The sequence below is a fragment of the Ranitomeya imitator genome, chromosome 5 (assembly GCF_032444005.1).
Source record: "Ranitomeya imitator isolate aRanImi1 chromosome 5, aRanImi1.pri, whole genome shotgun sequence".
Lineage (NCBI taxonomy): Eukaryota > Metazoa > Chordata > Amphibia > Anura > Dendrobatidae > Ranitomeya > Ranitomeya imitator.
In genome coordinates, this window is record NC_091286.1 from 419,936,546 (window position 1) to 419,953,385 (window position 16,840).

At 44.6% G+C, this 16,840-nt stretch overlaps 1 protein-coding gene across 3 annotated transcripts in view; it reads right to left on the bottom strand.

The window, feature by feature from the left end:
* Positions 1 to 16,840, bottom strand: part of PCYT1A (phosphate cytidylyltransferase 1A, choline) — a 59,855-nt gene that overhangs the window by 31,862 nt on the left and 11,153 nt on the right. For all 3 annotated transcript variants that reach the window (XM_069727067.1, XM_069727069.1, XM_069727068.1), the window contains exon 2: positions 277 to 457. In XM_069727067.1, the coding sequence (XP_069583168.1) occupies positions 277 to 393 (117 nt within the window). In that variant the 5' untranslated portion in view covers positions 394 to 457. The remainder of the gene's footprint in view (positions 1 to 276; positions 458 to 16,840) is intronic.

A 16,840-nucleotide genomic window follows, 5' to 3' on the forward strand; every position in this document is an offset into this window, starting at 1 on the left:
GTCACGTTATACATCATTCATGTGACTGTTGCAGCCAATCACAGGCCTTATAGCTGATTTTGCCATGTATAGCACTTGACTAGTGCTCTCACGTGAATGATGAGTGACAAGTGACCAGCTGCAGGATGGGTGTGATGGCAGAACTGTTGGGTTTGCACAGGTTTTGACAATGCAGTTATATTTTTTTTATATTATCACACTGGAAAATTTCATAGCACACTCCTTTAAGTACATGTCAATTTCTGAAAATGTTGCAATAAAAACAGTAATACTTACTGTCATTTGACGGGGAATCTTTGTAGGCAAAGAATCTTCATCTGTTGTCCCATTGGGACCCAAGACATCTTTTCTTCTCTTGCGAGAACCAAGCTTTGTAGTGTTCTGAAGCTCCATTACGTAGATATGAGAGGGCGTGTGGTGGAGGTCTGTATAGATGTATCATATGTTTTCTATCCACCTATTGAAAAGATAGGCAATTCATCACCAATACAGCCGTGCTACTGTTATGCTGAAAAGTTCATATGCTTAGTTTCCACAGTTATTACAAAATCATGTAGTAGGAAGAGGAAGACACATTTACTGGTGGAAAGTAAGGAGATGACAGCAGTTAGTGGTGATGATCTAAGAGTCCCAATCCTTCTACTCTGAAAGGCCCTTGAACGGTCAAGGAATTACTGACAATTAGGCAGATCCCATCTGGTAGTTGCATAAGATGCTGACCATATGTCTTCTGGAGTTCTAAGGCCAGGTTTGGCTACTGCATTGTACAAGCAGAGTTACCAGGCACTGAGGAATTCAAATACCCAAAACCCCTAAACCAGGGGCGGGGAACCTTTTTACGGCCAGGGGCCATTGAGATATTTATACCATCACTCGGGGGCCATACAAAATTATCAACTTGAAATTCATCCAGCTATATTTGGTCAAACATTTAATCAAAGAAGTTAACCACTACTTGGACCACTTCTCATCATACCCCTTAAAATAATAAAGCTTATACTCACCTCCCGCGCTGACGCTGTTCCAGTGGCGTCAGCACTCGCGGTCCCAGGGCTCCTGTGCTGTTCTCAAATGTGATGCCGGCACCCAGTCCGCGTTGGCATCACGGTGCCCGCCTCCTGTCAATTTGAGGATGAAGAGGAAGTCAGATCATCTGCAGCGCTGACTTCCGCTTCATGTTTGATGTGTCCGAAGGTGGGACAGTGACACTAGTGCTGATTGGGCGCTGTCGTTACATGTCACAACAGCAGGGGAGCCCTGGGACCGCGAGTGCCAACACCATGGGAATGGCGACGGCACGGTTGGAAAGCATAACTCTTATTATTTTATTGGGGCGTGGGGGTCAAACATTTTGATCAAGAAGGGGTTGTCCTGACTGCTATATACATCACATAGGAGACACTGGAGCTGCAGCACATACATTACAGAGGAGATGCTGGGACTGGAGCATATACATCATAGGAGGGGCTGTTAATGGGAGACTGGAGTGGAGAGCGCACTGACCCTGCCCACATTGAACATTCTGCTGATGGCACACTTCAGGACTTCACTGCATGTGCACAGTGTCAAGAGCAATTAAAGGGGTCGGCCTGAGCCATGCAATCCCTGGACCGAGAACTGTGGTCCTCAGTAATTTGCCCAGGGGCTGTAAATGTTCCCAACCCTGCCCTAAACCCTCAAGATAATCAAACATAAGAGCAATGTAATCTAAAAAGATCCCGTGAAGAACAAGTATGTTGATACTGTTTAGTGGTTATACTGTAAGTACAAGGTGGAAAGTGGAGAGGCTGTAAATACTGGAAGAGCTCTGACATAACGGTGAGATTGGGAGGGGAAGTCTGATGGGACTAATGAAGAGGGGAGACACTGTCTAAATACCATGAAAGCTAATCTGACAGTACGATCACCCCTCCTAAGCCGTCTATAAGGGCATGTAGGTCATAGGAAGCTGAATAAACTGATAACTGCATATCTGTGACCCAAAGTCTTATTCCAGAGAAATCCACGGTTTTCTTTATATGTAAATGCCAGCTGAAAGTGCTCAGTAGGGAGTGGAACAGCACAGCTCCATCAGCGCTTGGTGCTGCACATCCGGGGCATAGGGGCGAATGTGCAGAACTCGGCAGAATAGCAGATTGGTGAGATTGCCGAGTGTCGCACCCCACCGATCAGACACTGATGACCTATTCCAAGGGTAGGCCCTCAATGTTAAAGTCCTGACCGACCCCTTTAATTACATTTGGGGACTAAAGTGATTTGGTTCTTACATTTTTCAGCTAAGGAGTCAAAGGAGTGTATTTTTAGTCTGGAGCACCCATGCCATTGCCAGTCCTGGAACACATACTGTAAATCGCCTTTGATCGCGGCTTTAAGTTGATTATTGCCATAGGTTACTTTTCATAAGTTGCATGTATAGCAGCTGGAAGCTAGCGTGGGCATATCTGGTATGCTGTGTAATACGCCCCGGGGTGGCCTGACACCTGGGTGGATAAATATAGCTGCAGCTAAGAGCACCCTTCATCTAGGATTCCTGGCTATGTGCCCTGCTATGGAGTGTCACCACGTATCAGACACAACCACACCAGTCTTGTGAGAAGAGTTCATTGCCGAACAACTCAAAAACATTATATAGGAAAATAAACAAATAAAGCGATCCTGAGAATGGGGCTATACAGAACCCTGTCAGCATGTCAAATCTCCGCTCCATTCATGGTCTATGTATGGGATGGTCGGAAACAGTCGGAAGTGCTGTGTTCTTTCTCTTGTAGTCCTATAGATAATAAACAGACTAGAGGTACAGCACATTGTCGCTTTTCAGAGTAAAAGCATTCCTGGCTGAAATGGCAGAGCCAGGGTCTTATTATGCTGCCCATGGGTTGGAAAGCATAAGTCAGCTGTCAGGATATGATCTGTGCACAGCATGGTATAGGGAAGAAGCTGGGCAGAATGATACATAGGTTTATTGGGAAAGATTCAGTATAACTTGTATTTTATTGGTGCTAGAATGGACAGGAGTCCCACTCTGATCATCACCGAACTCTGTATACAGAGTCACACAGGAAGACTGTCAATCACTGAAAAGGACCCCCACTGGAATCATAAGCATGCAAACACCAGGGATTTCAATAAACAAAATGAAACATCCCCCCCAAAAAATAACATTATATATTAGCTTCTATAACATTCTGCCGGCAGCTTAGATCCTGTTTTCAACATGACAGGCTCCCTTTAAAGAGCCCCTACTACTTGGATCTCTGCAGTACCTGTCATTATAGCGGTTATCTTGTACAGCTGTATATGGCTTATTTTGAGATTATATCATGGACAGCCATCATAACAAGATGTTCTGTACATAAAACACCTTTCTTTGTGGTTAATGGGGAAAAAACATTAAAAATAAGTTTCTTGATTAGTGTAAATTGTCATTTGCGGTGTGCTCAGCTAACCCGGCTCCATTACAACGCCCACAGATAGAAGCATACATCACGGCAACGATCATGTCCGACGCTATACAAAATATCATAGCAGCAGATTTAACTTGGAGGAAGACGGTGGTTGACACATCAGAAAATATATGTAAGTTGCGATCTTGTCTCCGGTATACTTGTGAAATTGCTGATACAGATTGAAACAGATACAGAAATAAACCCAGCGGCTAAAACCCAAGCACAGAATGGAGGCCACAAACGTCCCCAACTATCCAACTGGGGATGACTGGCTTTTGGCTGTGTGCTAGACCTGGTGTTAACGCAGAAAGATGGCAACAGCTACGAACAGGAGGTCTGCAGATAGTGGACTGTGAGAAGAGCAGATCTCGATGCACATATACAGGCCGAAAAGCAGGTCTGCAGATAGTGGACTGTGAGAAGAGCAGATCTGGATGCACATATACTGGCCGAACAGCAGGTCTGCAGATAGTGGACTGTGAGAAGAGCAGATCTGGATGCACATATACAGGCCGAAAAGCAGGTCTGCAGATAGTGGACTGTGAGAAGAGCAGATCTGGATGCACATATACTGGCCGAACAGCAGGTCTGCAGATAGTGGACTGTGAGAAGAGCAGATCTGGATGCACATATACAGGCCGAACAGCAGGTCTGCAGATAGTGGACTGTGAGAAGAGCAGATCTGGATGCACATATACAGGCAGAACAGCAGGTCTGCAGATAGTGGACTGTGAGAAGAGCAGATCTGGATGCACATATACAGGCCGAACAGCAGGTCTGCAGATAGTGGACTGTGAGAAGAGCAGATCTGGATGCACATATACAGGCCGAAAAGCAGGTCTGCAGATAGTGGACTGTGAGAAGAGCAGATCTGGATGCACATATACAGGCCGAACAGCAGGTCTGCAGATAGTGGACTGTGAGAAGAGCAGATCTGGATGCACATATACTGGCCGAACAGCAGGTCTGCAGATAGTGGACTGTGAGAAGAGCAGATCTGGATGCACATATACAGGCCGAACAGCAGGTCTGCAGATAGTGGACTGTGAGAAGAGCAGATCTGGATGCACATATACAGGCCGAAAAGCAGGTCTGCAGATAGTGGACTGTGAGAAGAGCAGATCTGGATGCACATATACAGGCCGAACAGCAGGTCTGCAGATAGTGGACTGTGAGAAGAGCAGATCTGGATGCACATATACAGGCCGAAAAGCAGGTCTGCAGATAGTGGACTGTGAGAAGAGCAGATCTGGATGCACATATACTGGCCGAACAGCAGGTCTGCAGATAGTGGACTGTGAGAAGAGCAGATCTGGATGCACATATACAGGCCGAAAAGCAGGTCTGCAGATAGTGGACTGTGAGAAGAGCAGATCTGGATGCACATATACTGGCCGGGTAATATTTTAGGCTGGAGATAGGATGATACCACCAGCTAGAAGTGTTGCTTAACCCTTTCACAACCTTTGATGCACTTGTATGTCAAAGGTTGAGTCCCTGCCTTTGATGCGGGCTCACGTGCCAACCCTGCATCTTTTCCCACTTATGTTAACCTGTTAAATCTTGCTGTTAATTTCTGACAGTGGCATTTAACACACATTGGCATGGGGAATGTCATTGTATGCTCCCATTGGCGCAGCAGTGATCGTGGGGCGCCGATGAGTTGTCATGACCAGGGCTGTAAAGTCAGTGTCCATTCTGGTGAAGTCGGTATAAAATGCACTGACTCCTAAAATATATAATAAATTGGGTACAGTATATCAATGCAGGATGCGCTGTAAATGTTTTCAGAAGAATTTGGGAAATGTCCTATAAATATCTATTCTGTTTCTGATCTGAGGATCTCGGCTTTTAGCGGAGATGAATCTGTGCTGCACTTTATGCACATGCTCAGTAGTGACCAGTGCTGTGAGGTTGGCTTAGCAATTCCACAGCCCTGGTCATGGCAGCTGGGGGTCTGCTGATGATCCCCCTGTGAAATCCAGCCTGTGGTTGGCGTTCATAGGAGATTGTGATTTTAGATTTACATAGCAGTGCTGAGATACTGCTATGTATAGCAGAAGAGATCAGGTGATTGCAGCTTAATGTCCCATAAAAGGACTATTAACACTTTAGAGACAGGACCAATTTTTTAAAAAATTTGACCAGTGTCGCTTTATGCGGCAATAACTCTGGAACTCTTCAACATGTCCTAGTGATTCTGAGATTGCTTTTTTGTGGCACATTATAATTTATGATATTGATAAATTTAGGTAAATGTTATGTGTTTATTTATAGAAAATATCAGAAATTTGACAAAAATGAGAAAAAAAAATAGCGATTTTCAAACTTTGAATGATTATCCCTTTAATCCAGATACCACATATCACAGAAAAACATTAATAAATAACATTTCCCTCAGGCTTTATATTAGCACCGTTTGTGAAATTTTATTTTGTTAGCATTTCAGGAGGTTTAAAAATGTAGCTGCAATTTGTCATTTTTTTAAGGAAATTTACAAAATGTACTTTTTTATGGACCCATCCAGTTTGAAGTGGCTTTGGGGGGTCCTATATATTGGAATCCCCAAAAATTGTTACCATTTTAAAAACAGCACCCCCTGACATATTGAAAACTGCTGTCAGGTAGTTTATTAACCCTTCAGGTGCTTTTCAGAAATTAATGCAAAGTGACATAACAGGAATGAAAAATTGTATTTTACCACCTGTCACCAGTTAGGGAACAGGTTACTATAGAGGGCAGACTAAGGCCGCTATTTGGCCATGAATTGCCATGACAAACATCAGGACCACACAATCATGATCTCAGGGTGTCGATGGAGTTAAAGAGGAAGCCCCCACACTCTGTTAACCATTTATATGATGTAGTTACTATTGACAGCAGCATCTAAGGGGTTAAACAGATATGGACGATGACAACAATGATCCTGGCTGATGCAGCAAGTTATCAGCTATAGTGGACAGCCGACAGCTGCTGGGTTGTCTCTTGTATGGGGAGGTTATTCTCATATCTCAGTTCAGTTAAGACGTACTGGTGGTTATTAAGGGGTTAAATACGGGGAGAGTAGTTTTTTGTTTGTGTTTTTTAATGCCTTCAAATCACCCACTTTTCGCTCCATTAAAAAATAACATGACCAAAATATAAAATGAATTAATCTGAACAGTAAACAAGGTAAAGAGGAAAAAAAAAATCAATAACGCCAGAACTAGGCTTTTACTCCTGTCGCAACATTGCAATAGAATGGAATAAGAGGCGATCAAAATATTATATCTATCTCAAACATGGTATCAGTAAAAAAAAGTCTACGATACTCAGGGAGCAAAAAAATAAAAAGGAATCACAGACATGCATCCCAAAAATTTAAACATTACAGTTCTTGGAAAATGGTGACAAGCAAATTTTTTTTCTTACAAATTTTTTTAATCAAAAGTGCAATTCATCCCACAAAAAAACAAGCAAGCATGGCTAGGTGTATGGAAAAATACAAAATTATGGCTCTTGGAAGAAATGGAGGAAAAAAGGAAAACACGGAAAAAAAAGAAATCGCATGTGCAGGGGTTAATGCTGGACGTGACGGTATGGAGGGAGTGCTTGATACAAGAATACAGAGTACAGAAAAAGTGGGAACCCCTAGATGTAAGTATACTGCAGATAAGGGAGGATGGTACAAGATCTTGCGGTGAGAGCAGCAAGATGTAGAAGCAGAGACCCTGATTACAGTGATGTGCCACTTACTAGGCTGGGTTAAGCTGTTTAAATAAAATCAATGTTTTATCAGCAGGAGGTTGTCACTAGAGAGGACTAGGTTTCTTGTGTCTCCTGGTCCAACCCTTAACCACCATTGATAAGCAGCTGTCAATATAGCGGGTACACAGAAAGCTGCCAATCAGCGGTGTGGGCGGAGTTACACAGGGCTGAACATTCTGAGCTCTGCTAAATCTGCAACAGAGAAAACTGATTCTTTCAGAACTACTGCACCCAGTAAACCAAGTAGTACATCACTGAAATCAGTGTCTCTGTCCCTACCTGTTGTCAGAACACATAGCAAAAACCTGCTGATGGATTGCCTAAAAAAAAAAAAAAAAAAGTGAATCATGCACCAGATCCAACAGGACCCACACCCTGTTACTGAGTGCGGCATAGGCTGAAAATAACAGCAGGATGTTTTCCGACATTTTCCTAAGTAGAATAGTACAGCGGTGAGTCACTAACATAGTTCTGATGCCCGGCCCTCTTTTTTACATTCATTAGTGCCTTTGGAAGCAGGGCCCGAACAGCATATTATACATTGCATTACTGGCAGAGAAATGTGGCCCTCTGTGTCTTTCCCATACACGTATAATATGCTTTTTATTGGTTGTCTCAAGTGTGTAGTGAAGATTCAGCAGCTCTCTGCTCAAATGATACAGATTATGTGAGGACTGCGGGTTGTGCCCAATTTACACACTACTTTTAATGGTGAAGAATATAAGAAGGGAATATTTTTCCTGCGATTCTAAGATGTGAGGCTCTCACTATCCCGACATACAACAAACTAAGCAGCGTGGGGAAAGGTTTATTTTAAGGATCTAAACAGTCTAATAATAGAAAAAGAGAAGGTTTCTCCCTTTTTTGTATCAAAATTCTGTACATTAACCCCTTTACCCCCAAGGGTGGTTTGCACGTTAATGACCGGGCCAATTTTTACAATTCTGACCACTGTCCCTTTATGAGGTTATAACTCTGGAACGCTTCAACGGATCCCGGTGAATCTGACACTGTTTTCTCGTGACATATTGTACTTCATGACAATGGTAAAAATTCTTTGATAGTACCTGCGTTTATTTGTGAAAAAAACGGAAATTTGGCGAAAATTATGAAAATTTCGCAATTTTCCAACTTTGAATTTTTATGCAATTAAATCACAGAGATATGTCACACAAAATACTTAATAAGTAACATTTCCCACATGTCTCCTTTACATCAGCACAATTTTGGAACCAAATTTTTTTTTTGTTAGGGAGTTATAAGGGTTAAAAGTTGACCAGCAATTTCTCATTTTTACAACACCATTTTTTTTTTAGGGACCACATCTCATTTGAAGTCATTTTGAGGGGTCTATATGATAGAAAATGCCCAAGTGTGACACCATTCTAAAAACTGCACCCCTCAAGGTGCTCAAAACCACATTCAAGAAGTTTATTAACCCTTCTGGTGCTTCACAGGAATTTTTTGAATGTTTAAATAAAAATGAACATTTAACTTTTTTTCACAAAAAATTTAATTCAGCTCTAATTTGTTTTATTTTACCAAGGGTAACAGGAGAAAATGGACCCCAAACATTGTTGTACAATTTGTCCTGAGTACGCTGATACCCCATATGTGGGGGTATACCACTGTTTGGGCGGATGGGAGAGCTCAGAAGGGAAGGAGCGCCGTTTGACTTTTCAATGCAAAATTGACAGGAATTGAGATGGGACGCCATGTTGCGTTTGGAGAGCCACTGATGTGCCTAAACATTGAAACCCCCCACAAGTGACACTATTTTGGAAAGTAGACCCCCTAAGGAACTTATCTAGAGGTGTGGTGAGCACTTTGACCCACCCAGTGCTTCACAGAAGTTTATAATGCAGAACCGTAAAAATAAAAAATCATATTTTTTCACGAAAATTATCTTTTCGCCCCCAATTTTTTATTTTTACAAGGGTAAGAGAAGAAATTGGACCCCAAAAGTTGTTGTACAATTTGTCCCGAGTACGCTGATACCCCATATGTGGGGGTAAACCACTGTTTGGGCGGATGGGAGAGCTCGGAAAGGAAGGAGCGCCGTTTGACTTTTCAATGCAAAATTGACAGGAATTGAGATGAGACGCCATGTTGCGTTTGCAGAGCCCCTAATGTACCTAAATAGTAGAAACCCCTCACAAGTGACACCATTTTGGAAAGTAGACCCCCTAAGGAACTTATCTAGATGTGTGGTGAGCGCTTTGACCCACCAAGGGCTTCACAGAAGTTTATAATGGAGAGCCGTAAAAATAAAACAAAAATTTTTTCCCACAAAAATTATTTTTTAGCCCCCAGTTTTGTATTTTCTCGAGGGTAACAGGAGAAATTGGACCCCAAAATTTGTTGTCCAATTTGTCCCGAGTGCGCTGATACCCCATATGTGGGGGGGAACCACTGTTTGGGCGCATGGGAGGGCTCGGAAGGGAAGGAGCTCCATTTGGAATGCAGACTTAGATGGAATGGTCTGCAGGTGTCACATTGCATTTGCAGAGCCCCTAATGTACCTAAACAGTAGAAACCCCCCACAAGTGACACCGTTTTGGAAACTAGACCCCCTAAGGAACTCATCTAGATGTGTTGTGAGAGCTTTGAACCCCTAAGTGCTTCACTACAGTTTGTAACGCAGAGCCGTGAAAATTAAAAAAAAAAATCTTTCCCCCCAAAATTATTTTTTAGCCCCCAGTTTTGTATTTTCCCGAGGGTAAGAGAAGAAATTCGACCCCAAAAGTTGTTGTCCAATTTGTCCTGAGTACGCTGATACCCCATATGTTGGGGGGAACCACCGTTTGGGCGCATGGGAGGGCTCGGAAGGGAAGGAGTGCCATTTGGCATGCAGACTTAGATGGAATGGTCTGCAGGCGTCACATTGCGTTTGCAGAACCCCTAATGTACCTAAACAGTAGAAACCCCCCACAAGTGACCCCATATTGGAAACTAGACCCCCCAGGGAACTTATCTAGATGTGTTGTGAGAACTTTGAACCCCCAAGTGTTTCACTACAGTTTATAACGCAGAGCCGTAAAAATAAAAAATCTTTTTTTTCCCACAAAAATTATTTTTTAGCCCCCAGTTTTGTATTTTCCCAAGGGTAACAGGAGAAATTGGACCCCAACAGTTGTTGTCCTATTTGTCCTGAGTACGCTGATACCCCATATGTTGGGGTAAACCCCTGTTTGGGCACACGGGAGAGCTCGGAAGGGAAGAAGCACTGTTTTACTTTTTCAACGCAGAATTGGCTGGAATTGAGATCGGACGCCATGTCGCTTTTGGAGAGCCCCTGATGTGCCTAAACAGTGGAAACCCCCCAATTATAACTGAAACCCTAATCCAAACACTCCCCTAACCCTAATTCCAACGGTAACCCTAACCACACCTCTAACCCTGACACACCCCTAACCCTAATCCCAACCCTATTCCCAACTGTAAATGTAATCTAAACCCTAACTGTAACTTTAGCCCCAACCAAAACTGTAGCCCTAGCCCTAGCCGTAACCCTAACCCTAGCCCTAACCCTAGCCGTAACCCTAACCCTAGCCCTAACGGGAAAATGGAAATAAATACATTTTTTTAATTTTTCCCTAACTAAGGGGGTGATGAAGGGGGGTTTGATTTACTTTTATAGTGGGTTTTTTTGCGGATTTTTATGATTGGCAGCCATCACACACTAAAAGACGCTTTTTATTGCAAAAAATATTTTTTGCGTTACCACATTTTGAGAGCTATAACTTTTTCCATATTTTGGTCCACAGAGTCATGTGAGGTCTTGTTTTTTGCGGGACGAGTTGACGTTTTTATTGGTAACATTTTCGGGCACGTGACATTTTTTGATCGCTTTCTATTCCGATTTTTGTGAGGCAGAATGACCAAAAACCAGCTATTCATGAATTTCTTTAGGGGGAGGCGTTTATACCGTTCCGCGTTTGGTAAAATTGATAAAGCAGTTTTATTCTTCGGGTCAGTACGATTACAGCGACACCTCATTTATATCATTTTTTTTATGTTTTGGCACTTTTATACGATAAAAACTATTTTATAGAAAAAATAATTATTTTGGCATCGCTTTATTCTCAGGACTATAACTTTTTTATTTTTTGCTGATGATGCTGTATGGCGGCTCGTTTTTTGCGGGACAAGATGACGCTTTCAGCGGTACCATGGTTATTTATATCTGTCCTTTTGATCGCGTGTTATTCCACTTTTTGTTCGGCGGTATGATAATAAAGCGTCGTTTTTTGCCTCGTTTTTTTTTTTTCTTACGGTGTTTACTGAAGGGGTTAACTAGTGGGCCAGTTTTATAGGTCGGGCCGTTACGGACGCGGCGATACTAAATATGTGTACTTTTATTGTTTTTTATTTATTTAGATAAAGAAATGTATTTATGGGAATAATATATATTTTTTTTTCATTATTTAGGAATATTATTATTTTTTTTTTTTTTACACATTTGGAAATTTTTTTTTAAACTTTTTTACTTTGTCCCGGGGAGGGGGGGAGGGGGGGTTTTGGATGGGGCATCACATATCAGTGATCTGACAGTGTGCACAGCACTCTGTCAGATCACTGATCTGACATGCAGCGCTGCAGCCTTCACAGTGCCTGCTCTGAGCAGGCTCTGTGAAGCCACCTCCCTCCCTACAGGACCCGGATCCGCGGCCATCTTGGATCCGGGGCTCGAGCGTTGCTGCGGGGGGCTCAGGGACGCCCGCAGGGAGCCCCCTCCCTGCGCGATGCTTCCCTGCACCGCCGGCACATCGCGATCATCTTTGATCGCGGTGTGCCAGGGGTTAGTGTGCCGGGGGCGGTCCGTGACCGCTCCTGGCACATAGTGCCGGATGTCAGCTGCGATAGGCAGCTGACACCCGGCCGCGCTCCCCCCGTGAGCGCCGCCGATCGCGCTGGACGTACTATCCCGTCCGTGGTCATGGGGGCCCACCCCACCTCGACGGGATAGTACGTCCGATGTCAGAAAGGGGTTAAATGGGAATATCTACTATATAATTGTCTAAGGGTCACTTCCGTCTTTCTGTCTGTCACGAATATTCATTGGTTGCGGCCTCTGTCTGTCATTGAAATCCAAGTCGCTGATTGGTCTCGCCAGCTGCCTGTCATGGCTGCCACGACCAATCAGCAACGGCCACAGTCCGATTAGTCCCTCCCTAATCCCCTGCAGTCACTGCCCGGCACCCGCTCCGTACTCCCCACAGGGTTAATGCCAGCGGTAACGGACCGCGTTATGCCGCGGGTAATTCACTCAGTTACCGCCGCTATTAACCCTGTGTGACCAAGTTTTTACTATTGATGCTGCCTATGCAGCATCAATATAAAAAACATCTAATGTTAAAAATAATTAAAAAAAAACAAAAAACCTGCTATTCTCACCTTCCGTAGTCCGACAATCCACTCGCACCTGCCGCCAGCTTCCGTTCCCAGAGATGCATTGCGAAATTACCCAGAAGACTTAGCAGTCTCGCGAGACCGCTAAGTGATCTGGGTAATTTCGCAATGCATCCTGGGAACGAAAGATGGCGGAGGCCGCGCGCATCACCAGAGGTTCGCTGGATCTACGCTGGATCCCGGCGGGTGAGTATATAACTATTTTTTATTTTAATTATTACAGGGATATATTTTTATTATTATAGGGATATGGTGCCCCCACTGCTGTATACTACGTGGGCTGTGTTAGATACCGCGTGGCTGCTATATACTACCTGGCCAGTGTTAGATACTATGTGGGCTGTATTCTATACTGCGTGGGCTGTGCTATAGATTACGTGGCCAGTGTTATATACTGCGTGGGCTGCGGTATATACTACATGGCTGCTATATACTACGTGGGCAGTGTTATATACTACGTGGCTGTGTTCTATACTGCGTGCTATATACTACGTGGCCACTGTTAGATACCATGTGGGCTGTGTTATATATTACGTGGCCAGTGTTACATACTACGTGGGCTGTGTTATATACTGCGTGGCTGCTATATACTGTGTGGGCTGTGTTACTGTATATACTACGTGGGCTGTGTTATTTACTGCGTGGCCTATATTAACGCATTGGGTATTCTACAATATGTATGTATGTATGTGTATAGCAGCCACATGGTATATACCACAGGCCATGTAGCACTCCTATATACTACGTGGCCTGTGCTATATACTATGTGGCTGCTATATACATACATACATATTCTAGAATACCCGATGCGTTAGAATCGGGCCACCATCTAGTCTACTATATAATTGTCAAGGGTCACTTCCGTCTGTCTGTCTTTCTGTCTGTCTTTCTGTCTGTCTGTCACGGATATTCAATGGTCGCGGCCTCTGTCTGTCATGGAAATCCAAGTCGCTGATTGGTCATGGCAAAACGCCCACGATCAATCAGCGACGGGCACAGTCCGGCGGCAAAATGGCCGCTCCTTCCTCCCCGCAGTCAGTGCCCGCTTCATACTCCCCTCCAGGGGGACAAGGAAAATGGTGTGCACTCAGGTCAGGGACAAGGAGGTGCTGGTAAACTGACCGTGAGGTCAAGTCAATCATTCAAAAAAGATTACCGCACACTCAAGACTGGTAAGATGCAAAAGGTGTATGCCAATTTTATTGAAGAAAACAAAACAAAAAAAATAGTGGTTGCCACATTCATATTCATTTGAAATAATAATAATAATAATCTTTATTTTTATATAGCGCTAACATATTCCGCAGCGCTGTACAGACATTATCATTACTGTCCTCGATGGGGCTCACAATCTAAATTCCCTATCAGTATGTCTATGGAATGTGGGAGGAAACCGGAGTGCCCGGAGGAAACCCACGCAAACACGGAGAGAACATACAAACTCTTTGCAGATGTTGTCCTTGGTGGGGTTCGAACCCAGGACCCCAGCGCTGCAAGGCAGCAGTGCTAACCACTGTGCCACCGTGCCGCCCCGACGTTTCGACCCTCCCAGGTCTTACTCATGGGGTTACTGAAAGGCAAAGAAACTCAAGTCCTTTGACATAGATGCATAATAGTGGCAGTGGTAGGGGGTGTACGACCGATCCCTTGTTAAGGCACAACCTTATAATAAAGCCAGTCCGGGCAGAAGTGTCCCGGGAGCACAGAATCTGGGTGGTGAGGGCCGTTAGACACCTAGTGGGTCTGAAAAGGGTCCCTGGGAGGATTAGCGGCGCATCCCGCGCCTTGCTGCGATGTCCTGGGGGGAGACGCACTCCATTAACGCAGCTATTAACCCTGTGTGACCAACTTTTTACTATTGATGCTGTGTATGCAGTATCAATAGTAAAAAGATCTAATGTTACAAATAATAATAAAAAAAGGTTATTCTCACCCTCAGACGTGCGCGCGGTGTCCTCGGCAGTGCAAGCGGTGGGTTCCGGTGGTAAGGATGCTATGCGAGAAGGACCTGCCATGACGTCATCACAGGTCCTGCGCTCATACCAATCCTGGGACCGGAAGCTGCGGCATGCGCCGCACACAGGCGCCAGGACTACAAGGGGCCTTCGGAAGGTGAGTATATGTTTATTTTTTATTTTAAGTCTTTTTTAACCACGCATATAGTGCCCACATTGCTATATACTGCGTGGGCTGCGTTATATACTACATGGCCGCTATGTACTACGTGGGCAGTGTTATATACTATGTGGGCAATGCTATATACTGCGTGGGCTGCGTTATATACTACATGGCTGCTATATACTGCGTGGGCTGCGTTATATACTACATGGCTGCTTTATAGTATGTGGGCGGTGTTATATACTATGTGGGCTTCGTTATATACTACATGGCTGCTATATACTATGTGGGCGGTGTTATATACTATGTGGGCAATGTTATATACTGCGTGGGCTGCGTTATATACTACATGGCTGTTATATACTGCGTGGGCTGCGTTATATACTACATGGCTGTTATATACTGCGTGGGCTGCGTTATATACTACATGGCTGCTATATAGTATGTGGGCTGCGTTACATACTGCGTGGGCTGCGTTACATACTGCGTGGGCTGCGTTACATACTGCGTGGGCTGCGTTACATACTGCGTGGGCTGCGTTACATACTGCGTGGGCTGCGTTACATACTGCGTGGGCTGCGTTACATACTGCGTGGGCTGCGTTACATACTGCGTGGGCTGCGTTAGGCTACTTTCATACTAGCGTCGGAATCTCCCCGTCGCAATGCGTCGGGGAGAGATTCCGACACTAGCGTTTAGCGCATTGCACAATGGAGGCAGCGGATGCATTTCTCCGGCGCATCCGCTGCCCCATTGTAAGGTGCGGGGAGGTGGGGGCGGAGTTCCGGCCGCGCATGCGCGGTTGGAAAAAGCGGTCCGTCAGGAGCAAAAAACGTTACATGTAGCGTTTTTTGCTCCCGACGGTCCGCAGAAGCACGACGCATCCGTCGCTCGACGGATGCGACGTGTGGCAATCCGTCGCAAATGCGTCATCAATACAAGTCTATGGGGAAAAAATGCATCCTGCAAGCACTTTTGCAGGATGCGTTTTTTCTGCAAAACGACGCATTGTGACGGATTGCAGAAAACGCTAGTGTGAAAGTAGCGTTACGTACTGCGTGGGCTGCGTTACATACTGCGTGGGCTGCGTTACATACTGCGTGGGCTGCGTTACATACTGCGTGGGCTGCGTTACATACTGCGTGGGCTGCGTTACATACTGCGTGGGCTGCGTTACACACTGCGTGGGCTGCGTTACATACTGCGTGGGCTGCGTTACATACTGCGTGGGCTGCGTTACATACTGCGTGGGCTGCATTACATACTGCGTGGGCTGCGTTACATACTGCGTGGGCTGCGTTACATACTGCGTGGGCTGCGTTACATACTGCGTGGCCACTGTTACATACTGCGTGGCCTGTATTAACGCATCGGGTATTCAAGAATATGTCGTGGCCTGTGCTATATACTATGTGGCTGCTATATACATATTCTAGAATACCCGATGCGTTAGAATCGGGCCACCATCTAGTATATTTATAATTTTAGAATAATGCTACTCACGTGGGAGCGATCTGAGATATCACAGGAACCGATTTCAAGTCCGGCTTGTTTATTTCAGCTCTCAAATCTCATCACAGGAAAACTTAAACACAGCCCTTGTCTGGCACAAAGTGACACATAAATCAGAAGTCCATACAATAGTGCTGGCTAGCCTGCTTGTGTCAGAGTCCTGCTTATTACTCCTTTAGCAAAGCCACACAATCCAGGAGGTCTACACATCCAAACACAGAACCATGTGTGAGATAAATAGGTCCCATTTTACAATGTTAACCACACACCCAGGGGTGGAGATATCGTGAGCAGCCATTCCGCCCCAACTCTTTACAGCTGGACCTATCATGGACAATTAACCCCACTTAGTACTTTGTGTGCTATAGCATTACTCCAGGTTTTACATCACAGAGGACATCCACCTCTGTGATACATATCTCCCATCCACTATGCGTCTGGCAGCCACCTTACAATATATATATTTTTCATAAAACACCCTCATACATAACCAAGGAATGATCCTACAGGATGTGATGAACACTCTAAAGCTTCTGAACTTGGGAACTGAAGGAACGATAGGATTTAGAAGAGGAGGGTGAAGATTAAATTGCAGATCTGCTTTC